Below are 11,496 nucleotides of genomic sequence, written 5' to 3' on the forward strand. Positions count from 1 at the left end.
AAAGCTCTAGAAAGTCGTACATTGATCTCAACTTAACGATTTCTCTCTTTCACGTCTTGAATATACAAATATTTGATTTGTATTGAAGTAAATATATTGTGAATCTAGCATACAAGTCTTGTAAAATTACAATTAGAACATTTATAGACATTTCTTGCAAGGAAGCCCATTTTCTTCTACATTTTGAATTTCATATATAATTATATTCATCGTAGTTTTGGTAGTTTTGAAAAGTGTATAAAAACACTTCCATATGTTGGAGCTTATATCATTGGAAATTAATTGCTTACAAATATTATTATTTAAAAGTTATTATTTAATTAACATTACATTACGATTCTCCGTTTGTCCTGAAACTTGTATGTCCAAAGAAGTATTAATCTCGGAAAAGATCCTTTTTAAAAAGGTTCAGACTGGCATAGTCTAATACACAAATTAGTAGAGGTGAACAGGGTTCAATACATACAATACATGTTCCTCACATATAGTTATGGAAATAAAATGCTCTCGCTGTATGAGGTTGAAGGGCGAAGTTATCGCCATAAGCATGTATGTTAATTATTCATTGATCGCTATAAAACTAGTAATACAATTTATTCCACACAGTGTTGTTCGAACAGATTTACTCTGACATAAAATTGACAAACATTATTATAACCCACTTATCTCCAAATAAAATAAAATCGTTAAATTATCATGCTTTGTTGCTAAAACACTATAATATAAATGTAAACAACACAATACTTAAATAACGTAAACATAGTCACCACAGTTATACTAAAATGCAGTTTAACACTGAGTATAGATGTTTCATGTTATGTTAGTCATACATTTTTATTTGCCATGATTATACCGACTGTATCTTTATATCTATGCAGCACAACGGCACCTTCTTCTTGTTGCATATTTTCCTAAAGGGGTGAAATAAAGAATGGTAAGAACAAATATACATAAATATACAGAAATATACATTTTCAAAACTAGTTGATGGGCGGTATTATGTTGTCGAACGCAAAAATAAATATTTATGGGAATAAATATTACAAATATAACTTTGCTGTAAACATTTTGTTTCTGTTACGCAATGTATTTTGTTCTATTGTTTTTTCATGTGGCATTTAATATTTATGCATTCTTAGTTTTTAAAAAAAGATGTAAGCTATATCAAAAATAAGTTACTTCTCTCTGTATGTCTGGTTAGTGTTGGGCAACCGAATGATGAACAACATATACTATACCTGATGCACAGCGGAGATAGAAGACGCGGATCTACGTCTGATGGTCGTGTATATCCTGCAATTTATTTATTACGAAATGATTTTTCGCGTACAGAATACAGGAATGTAATACCCGCTGATTTAGATTCAGATTTGACTTTATCATTAATTCAAAGCATATACAAAACATCCGTCGACATACTTTACAATGTTTTGTTGTGTATGTACATGCCATTCATCCACACACGATTCCACATATTTCATTAAATACATTAAAACTTCGATATTATCACCTGTGAAAAAGCTTACAAGAAGTCCAACAAACAGCACTGTTGATGTTTCCAACTATCCATACCACAGATAGGATATTTTCATGAAATCTTTAAATCCATATGATCTGCATAGATATAACGCGACATTAATCACTGTTCAATATATGATGCTTAAACATTTACAAATACTCCAACACTGTGCAGAATATGTTGGTATACCAGGAATATTCAATAATATTAGTGATTCCAACGTAACAAATCAAACTTACTCAGTCTGTGGGATCGTTGCTAATGTACTAAAATGACCATAGATGGTGTCGGTCTCCATCAGTTCTGTTGTTTACGCCAGAGTTACATTCGTCACAGTGGCATCGGGCTCGATGCAACCAGTAGTGGACATCGGCAGAGGTGAGGACGATATTAATATAATAATTTGCCAATGAAAATCATTGCAATGACACCTAATCCTGACATTAATCCAATAAAAGCACCCTGGTGGAGGATAACAATTATATACCATTTGAATTGCTCATGCTATTTTAATTGTTTAACACAATTGGTTATTTTGTGAACATTTGATTCCTATACGAAATTTAAAACTTGCCTTAGAATTAGCACATGGGAAAACAGTTCAAGCCTAAATACACCAAGAACAGGCGCAAGTATTAGTCTAGATAAACCAACACAACGCCGTACACAGTAGCTGTAAGTATATGTAGAAAATTAGTAGGCACATAATAATATACTTGTATTAATGTGTTGCATTTGTTTTAAAAGTAATACACTGAAGAGATTGTGTGTTGATGAATGAAATGTTTTGGCGTCCCAGAATTCTCGAAGGAGCCCAAGTGACCAAAAATCAAAGATAATAAATTACTGCAAGGAACGTGTTTATATATGCACATACCTACAATCTTCAGAATAACTGTAGCATTTCTATCAGAAAGCTTTGTTACATAAGATGACGTTTTCATTAAGTCCTCGAATGGCTCAGCTGCCAGCGAATTTTGCCCAGAATAGAGTGTGCTGTTTATTAAGACAAATAAAGAAACTGTCACTTTTCAGTCTTAGTCATTAGTAGAACGTTATATACAGACTTTAAATAGTGACACATACACGAGTAGATATATTTAATTGTATACAATCATTACTCTGTATTCATTTTTCACCCACCATAAGCTAGAACTTTCAACGTTTTGAACACAATAAAAGGTTTTAAGGTTAATACGTACTGACTAACTTTAATGCCCCACTAAATGTTGCAGCTATGAAGAGTCCAGCTAGTCCAGGAATATGTTGAAAGTGCTCAACCACAAACAACAGCATCAACTGCAGCAGTAGATTTAGTGCAACATACAATTTGAATTTGATATTTAAGACTTCGTGTACCTCTATCTGTATCTTTGTATTTCCATGGCTGTTTAGCATCAAAGACGACAAAATTGTCTTTCAAGTATATTACATTAGTTTGTGTCATGTTAACAAATTACCTGCATTCCAGGCGCGATCAGAACCAGATCCTTAATATTTTTTGTAAAGTTGAAGAATTTTACAAAAAAAGGTATTCTGCTACCATGAACTCACCTGATCACTTGATGCATACACTGCATACATAATTATAGCGGCGAATGCGAGAATAACAATATTAATTTCCGAAAAGAATAGATGTAGATAACATCGCTCTGAGAAAAAAACAATGCTTTTTATATGTAGAGAGATTATAATGATTGTACTGTTTATTATAACTTTTATTAACGCTATCATTGTACTTACTTATACTATATTATATAATTTCTTTGGCTAGATATAGGTATAACCAGTTATTTCTCGTGATATAACGAAAAAGCGGATACCTAAATATACATTAACCCACAATCTATTCGTAAATCTTCTTACAACCAGTATATGCTATACTTAACAACACGAAAAAGAAACCGAAACTCTCGTTAATGTTACATTGATGTATGTATTTATAGTCCAACACACATATCCAGTGAACTTGTATGAGCCATTATAATCACATTTATGATCATTAAAATCGCACGACATCGTCATTAAACACCAACCATTCACTATATCTAAAGTTTATACCACAGTCCCTCTATCACCGGTGTTGAAATGCATTTTTTGAATGCGTGTATGCGTATTTGCTGTTGACATCACAGCATCAAGTGCTTCGTTTTTTTCCTGTAATATTGCGTATATTTACAACTTTTTGTTGTAACTGAAGTGAAATACCATTAGTTAATAGGTAAGTTACTTTCAATTATCCATTTCAAATATTTCGTAGATTTTCACTTTTGAAAATCTAACCTCTTTTTTAACAACTTACATGAGTTCGAAAAGGTTCACCACTCAAAACCTTACGATTGGTGTCACTGCAATGATTTTTGTTGGCAACTTATCCTATAAACATCGTCTCCTCTTCTGCCGATGTCCATTGCTGGTTGTATCAAGCCCAATGCCACGACAGAGGCATTTCGTATTATTTGAGGAAATGTCGATTAAATAATTCCAATAGTTCTACAAGAACCTTGGGAGATGCATACAAATCTGAAAGTCGTACATTGGTTGCAACTTAACGATTTCATATTTCATGTCACGAATTAATATTACTACGAATGTAATGTCTTTTTTGTATTCAAGTAAATACATTATAAGCAGTCAAGCTTGGTAAAAATAACAATTAGAACATGTATAGACATTTCATGCCACGACGCCCATTTTATTCAACATTTTGAATATAATATATAATTCTATTTATCGTAGTTTTGAAAGATACATAAACCACTTCCATATGTTGGAGCTTATATCATTGGAAACTAATTGCTTATAAATATTGAAGTTATTATTCAATTACTATTGGCACCGAAGTCGTGCATTGTCTGATGTTTTAATTATTCCTCCAACAAAGCTATGTATAGACCACGAATGTAAATATTATGTATAATACGATTCCCCGTTTATTCGAAGAAGTATTTGTCCCGGGCTAATTGAGTCTTTCATTCAACCATTTAGATCATTTTCGAAAAGGTTGAGACTGTTATGTCTAATACACAAACTCGTTGAGGTGGTCAAGGGTCAATACATATGGTAATCAAATGTTTTCACTGCATGAGATTGTAGGGCAGAAGTAATCACAATGAGCATATATATTAATTATGCAGTGATCGCTATAAAACTAGTAATACAATTTATTCTTCACATTGTTGTTAAAGCTAATGGTCCATGTTCGAACACATTTACTGACATAAAATTCAGTAACTATCATTTTTTACAAAATGAAATACAATCGTGAAATTAACATGATTTGTTGCTGCAATGTAAAGAACACGATACTAAGAAAAACAATTTAAACAAATAACGTAAACACATAGTTATATTGAAATGCAGTTTAACACTGACTGTAGATGTTTCATGTTATGTTGGTCACATATATGTATTCTTCACATGTACATACTCTTTATACCCATACATCACTATGACACCTTCATCTTGATGCGTATTTTCCTAAACGCGAAATAAGGATTCAATAAAAACAAATATACAGAAATGTTAATATTCTTTTTCAATACTGCTTGATGGACGGTATTATGTTTTCGGATGCAAACATTATTATGATAGATACTTATGAGAATATATATGATAAATATGACGTTGCTGTAAGATGGTTTGTTTTTATTGCTATCAAATTGTTAAAAATTATTTCCGTTACACAATGTATTTTGTTCTGTTGCTTGCCCTGTGACGTTTACTATTGCAGTATTAGTTTTTAATGAACACCACCTAACAATGACAGCTATGTCAATAACACGTTACTTACCTCTGTGTGGTTGGGTATTGGTGGGCAACAGAATGATGGACAACATCCAATGTATTTTGTATACAGCGGAGATAGAAAACGCGGGTCTACGTCTTTTGGCCGTGTATACCCTGCAATGTAATTAATACGAAATGCATTTGTCGTGTACAGAATACAGAAATGTAACACCAATTGATTGAGTGACCTTATCGTTAATTCCAATGCATATGCAAAATATGCGTCGACTATGAAATGTCTTGGAATATAACTGGAATATTACCGACGTTTCGCAATTAAGGGCACGATTTCCCTTGTTTTTAAACGCACACTAAGATTGTTGAAATCGTTGTTATTTGTCCTTTGAATAGTGTTGTGCACGTGCTATGGATTCCCCTACAAGGTACCATATAATACATTGACAATCCAATATTATCACCTGTCAAAAAGCTTACAAGAAGTCCAACAATCAGCACTGTTGATACTTCCAAAAATCCATACCACAGATAGGATATTTTCATGAAATCTTTAAATCCATATGATCTGCATAGATATAACACGACATTAAATATTCGTTTCACCAGTGATTCGTCGTTAATATATGATACTTAAACATTTACAGATTCACTAACACTGTTCAAAATATGTTGGTATACCAGGAATCTTCAATAATAATAGTGATCAAAACGTAATAATTAAACTTACTCAGTTTGTGGGATCGTTGCTAATGTACTAAAATTACCATAAATGGTGTCAGTCTCCGCCAGTTTTGTTGTGTACGCCAGAGTTACATTCGTCACAGTGGCATTGGGCTCGATGCAACCAGCAATAGACATCGGCAGAGGTGGATGACGATATTTATAGGATAAGTTGCCAGCGAAAATCATTGCACTAACACCTAATCCAGACATTAATCCAATGAAAGCACCCTGGTGGAGGATAACAATTATATACCATTTGAATTGTTCATGCATTTTTTAATTGTATAACACAATTGTTTATTTCGTGAACATATAGTATTAAACACTTGCCTTAGAATTAGCACATGGGAAAAACAGTCCAAGCGTGAATACACCGAAAACAGGCGCAAGTAATAATCCAGATAACCCGCCTGCTAGGGTTACTAGTGTACCAAATTGTGAAACCAGAAAGACAAACACAATAGCCAAAACGCCGTACACAGTAGCTGTAAGTGTAATTTAGTATGTGCATGTATTTAATACCTAGAGAATTATTACACACGATAATATACAACAAAACTTGTACTTGTATTAATGTGTTGCATTTGTTTTAAAAGTAATACACTGAAGAGATGAACATATAAACATTGTGTACTTATGAATGATAGGTATTGAGATCCCAACATTCTCTAACGATATCATTTGACAACAAATCGAAGATAGGAAATTACTGTACGGAAAGTGTTTATATATGCACATACCCAGTATCTTCATAATAATTGTAGCTTTTCTATCAGAAAGTTTTGTTACATGAGATGACATTTTCATTAAGTCTTCGAAAGTCACAGCTGCCAGCGAATTTAGCCCAGATGAAAGTGTGCTGTTTATTAAGACAAATAAAAAATGGCATCTTTCAGTCTTAGTTATTAAAAGATCTTTATATACAGACTTCACGCAGTGACACATAAACGGAAGGGCATGTGCAATGCAGAATAGTATCGTTATTCTGTAGGTCAATACATTGAACGCATTGGTAGTTGAACACAGTGGCGAGTGATGTGAATGTTAATACATGACTAACCTCAATGCCCCACTGAATGTTGCAGTTATAAAGAGTCCAGCTATTCCAGGAACATGTTGAAAGTGCTCAACCACAAAATACGGCAACAACTGCAAAAGTAAATTTAGTGCATCATCTAATTTGAATATAATATTCAGGAGTTCGTGTATATTTATCAGTTTCTTTGTATTTTTATTTTGTGACTGTTCAGAATAGAAAACAACAAAAACCGTCTCTCAAATTGTTTAGGTTTTGTTGCTGGTCATGTTAACAAAATTACCTGCATTCCAGACGCCATCATAACCAGAACGCTTTGGTAAAGTTGAAGGATTGTAAAACAGAATGTTTGTATGATTACTAATATACTGCTACCATGAACTCACCTGGTCAGGGCTTGATATTTTACCTTCTGCCAATGGCGAACAAGTTGCATACACTGCATAAATGATTATAGCAGCAAATGTGAGAATAACAAAAATAAGTTCCGAGAAGAATAGATGGAGATACATAGCTCTGAGAAAAACAACAATACCTTTTATATACACTTCGGCTTGTGCACGGCATTTGCTATCTTATTTCCCAGGCACCCGGTTATGAAACATTGATGCAAATAATTAAAATTGTGTAAATATGGCAGAGGTATTGAAACTTTGTAAATCAATCTAAGCTTAGTTGCAGTATTAAAGACAAAATATATGCGATCTGAAACGGTATGTAAATATTGGTGATAAAAGCACAAATAGGCCAGAATATATCTAGGATGGATTCACTTTGAATGTGTTCTACAGATTTTCAATATAAAAACTTACTTTATTCCATCTCTTGCACTTTTACAACTATTGAATCTCTGTGCTGCTTGTTGACTAACTCCAGATATTGGCATCAGACTCAGGGTAAGTCCTATTGTAAGCGACCATATTGTATTTCTGATCGTTGGATCGATGTCAATGCTGTAATAAATCAGTGTAATTATCCACAACCAGTTTCTACTTATGCAGGTTTCTACAACATACAAACACAGCCTACCCCGACCCGAGAAGATTTTACAATCTCCAGTATCATATTTACACCTACTTACATTACAAATTCTACCCGCCCACCATCTTCTGCTATTCGCCAAGCATTCTGAATTCCTCCTAAAATGATTGTTCCTTTAATGATGACAGCTAACAATCCGGTAAATACGATAATAGATTGAAATACATCGGTCCATATCACAGCTTTCATACCTCCCTGCACAGAGCGAAACAGTTAATAATGACTTTTTTGTGTATTTCATGTAATGACGCAATTGATAGAAAAACTATGCGTCATACGCTATTTATGACGTAATTGAATATTGTCATTACTATACACTAACGTTTATGCTCATTACCTTGTATTATATGGTATATACATTCAATAATCACACGTAACATGCAAAGTATATACTTACTATAGCTGTGTAGAGAGTACATACAATTCCAACAGTGAGAGTTGAGCTGAATAAATTCAAACCAGATACAGCGCTCAGCGCAAGAGACGGAGCATATATAACAATTCCAAGGTACAATACCTAATGATTAATAAATATAAACCATATTAATTTATTCATATAATATGCATTGATGGTGATTAAAAACTTATTTTATGATATTATATGTGTCCTGGCCAATCACAAGACTGAAATTATGAACGTAGTTGTCATACTAGATGTAATAGTTGTAAACAATTGTTAATGATGTTTTGTAAACTCAGTCTTTCTGTCTTACCTTGTATATAATGTATAACAATGTACAGATTATTCGTGTTGGTTTAGAGAAACGTAATTCCAAGTACTGAAAAAGAAGAAGTGAATAGATAATTATTCGATTTCCATGTTTGATTAGGTTATGTTTATTGATGTAGCATGTGCTTTGTGCACGTTTTTTTTAAATTAAACAATTAAGCATCTTTTTAACACATCATTCTATAATAATGTATTTTTTAGTTGAAATCTAACAATTGTTTTGCTATATTTTGTGGTAACAAAGGTGATTTATATATATGTATGGCTTTTACATGTTTTAGTACAAAGTAGTATATTCGCTCGATAATAGTTTAATACACAGTAAACGAATACTCAGCTTCCTTTTTTAAAGTACATACAGAAGCAAGATTTATTACAGTAAGAGAATAAAAATGTTGTGGCAATGTTTATGTTTTAGGGATTCTAGTTCTGTATTCACTGAGTGTAAATAGCAGTGTGCCACTCGACACTCCAATTATTGTGCTGACTGTAATATAATTGTTGTCAGAAACGTATATGAAACTTTAGCAAACAAAGGCACGCCACACGACACTTGATTTTAAAGATACTGTACAGCTGGTTTTAACCAAAGTTGAACAGATATGTGCTACATAGTAATATCAGTGGCAATGACACTGTTCCAGCAAAGTGGTTGATGACCATATATACATTTTACTTGTATCATTATATTGGTGTACGCTCAATGTATTAATGGTTGTGTCGTAAGTATATATAAAAGTCGGTTACGCAAACAAAAAAAAGTATTAAATGTATCCAATACGTAAAGGTACGGTTACAATGTTTGCGTGGAAATGATAATTAAAATATTTAAACATATTTTAGAGTCAGAGTCGGGACTGACTAGGTACATGCCGAAATGCGTGTCTTTAATCGGACCGAGTCAATACTAGAATAATGTTATTGTACAATTGATAACAATATATAATTTATTTATATTCACAATTACGAGGTTTCTAAATAAATAATATATACTTTTGATAGGAAATAAATGTATTCAAATACAGTAAAGGGTATTCATTCATTTATACTCAGAAACTACAGTTCTTATATGTACAAATGAACGTGTATTTCAACTGTGCATTTAAGTGGATAGTGGAGCATGTATTAGAAAAAGTATAGCACGTTACCTCGTATATACTAGTTAATCCCAAGTTATAAAACACTGGCAGATAAAAGTGTGCAGAACAAGGTATGATTATCAGAAAAGCTACAAACATCCACACATACATTGTAGTATACATATATATTTCAGCGACGGTACCCAGTAAAGCGATTGCTGATGTAGTGCTCGCCATGATAGAAATACCAACAGGGATAAAATTCATTTTTCGGCCAGCAACTAGATACATCATAGTAGTCCGTTGTTTATTTCCCGTACAGCCGTGGTAAATGCCTATAGCAAGCGATGCCAACAACATAAGACCAAGGATGACGTAATCCACGATAGCCAATTGTACATTCTCGGACATTATTGAAAGGCCTAGAGAAATATTAAAATGCAACTCGTTATGAACGAATTCACAAACCAGTTAGTTTTACTTGTAGCGTACTCACCTCTGACTTCTGACCTAACCCCAATGCTTTCAGTGATAATACTTTTAAGCAAACTAAACTTTCCAATCAGGGCACCTCCGTGTATGTTTATGTGGAGGGCGTTGGTTGACGTCTCGGACACATGATACGTTTAACAAAAATATTGTTAATGAACTGGATATATTCTGTATAACTTATTAAAACACAACATGCGTCATATATTGCGCTGTATTCTTGTGCACAAACACTATATTCAACTCTCGTAAATAAAGTACTTTACTGCCCACAAGTCTCAAAGCATGACCGTAACCAGAAGTAAGGTTTCGGAGTTCGGGAGTTCGGACAACCCCCCCCCCCCCACGCGCGCTCAAATGTCCGTTTTTTCAATGCTAATCTGTATCACAGCGAGACTGAAACTCCTAGATAAAACTTACTCACTTTGTCATAGAATAAAGATGAACCCTGCGGTTTACAGTTAAGTTATTTCTGAGTCCGTATTATACTGGTAAAAATCTTCCCGAGTCTGCATTATATTGGTAAAGGCCCAAGGCCATTGGACAGGATAGGCTATCAAGCACCCAAAACAAGTCTACCCTACCACATTTTTTAACCATTCCGGTCTACTCAATATGCAATCAAGTGGTAACAGTGAATAAACTGGGACTCAATCTTTATTCTCCACATATTTTGGATGGTACCCCCGCAAAGTAATATTTCCGCCATTGTCATCACACAAATAGCAAACCATATCAACATGACTACTATGATGCAAAAATAAGTAGCAAGAATAGCAATTGTTAGTAACATTTAAGGATTATATCTGCTGATTGTAACGGTGGCCATTTTTAAAATATTTAATGAGCAAAAAACCTAATTGTCTTGACACATGCAATATTATTATCATGTGTAATACATGTAATTATAGGTTTGTTTGGGCAAGTAATTCATTTATAAGGTCAAAAAATCAACTGAGTTTAAGAGAATATTGGTGTCAAAAAAGGAAGTATCTCTAATCACATATACGTATCCATGACTCTTATAGATAATCTATGTTGTAGAACCACATGTCGAACCACACAATTACATGTAATTCACTTGAGTGCCCGACTCCACACTGGTTGCTGTATTTTTCTTACACACGCCAAG

The 11,496-nt window shown here is 33.5% G+C and overlaps 1 protein-coding gene across 1 annotated transcript; it reads right to left on the reverse strand.

Moving 5' to 3' along the window:
• Positions 1-824: 824 nt before the first annotated feature.
• Positions 825-10,286, reverse strand: LOC146729630 (sodium-coupled monocarboxylate transporter 1-like). Its single transcript, XM_085495029.1, has 15 exons — positions 9,945-10,286; positions 8,780-8,845; positions 8,464-8,583; positions 8,107-8,261; positions 7,838-7,978; positions 7,412-7,541; positions 7,050-7,138; positions 6,730-6,848; positions 6,320-6,474; positions 5,994-6,217; positions 5,313-5,422; positions 3,074-3,171; positions 2,730-2,818; positions 2,401-2,515; positions 825-911 (listed from the first exon to the last, which is right to left on the reverse strand). Exons 1-15 carry the CDS (start codon positions 10,284-10,286, stop codon positions 825-827), a joined length of 2,040 nt encoding a protein of 679 aa, XP_085351155.1.
• Between the last annotated feature and the right edge of the window lie 1,210 nt (positions 10,287-11,496).

The sequence above is a fragment of the Saccoglossus kowalevskii genome, chromosome 21, assembly GCF_978046115.1.
Source record: "Saccoglossus kowalevskii chromosome 21, keSacKowa6.1, whole genome shotgun sequence".
NCBI lineage: Eukaryota > Metazoa > Hemichordata > Enteropneusta > Harrimaniidae > Saccoglossus > Saccoglossus kowalevskii.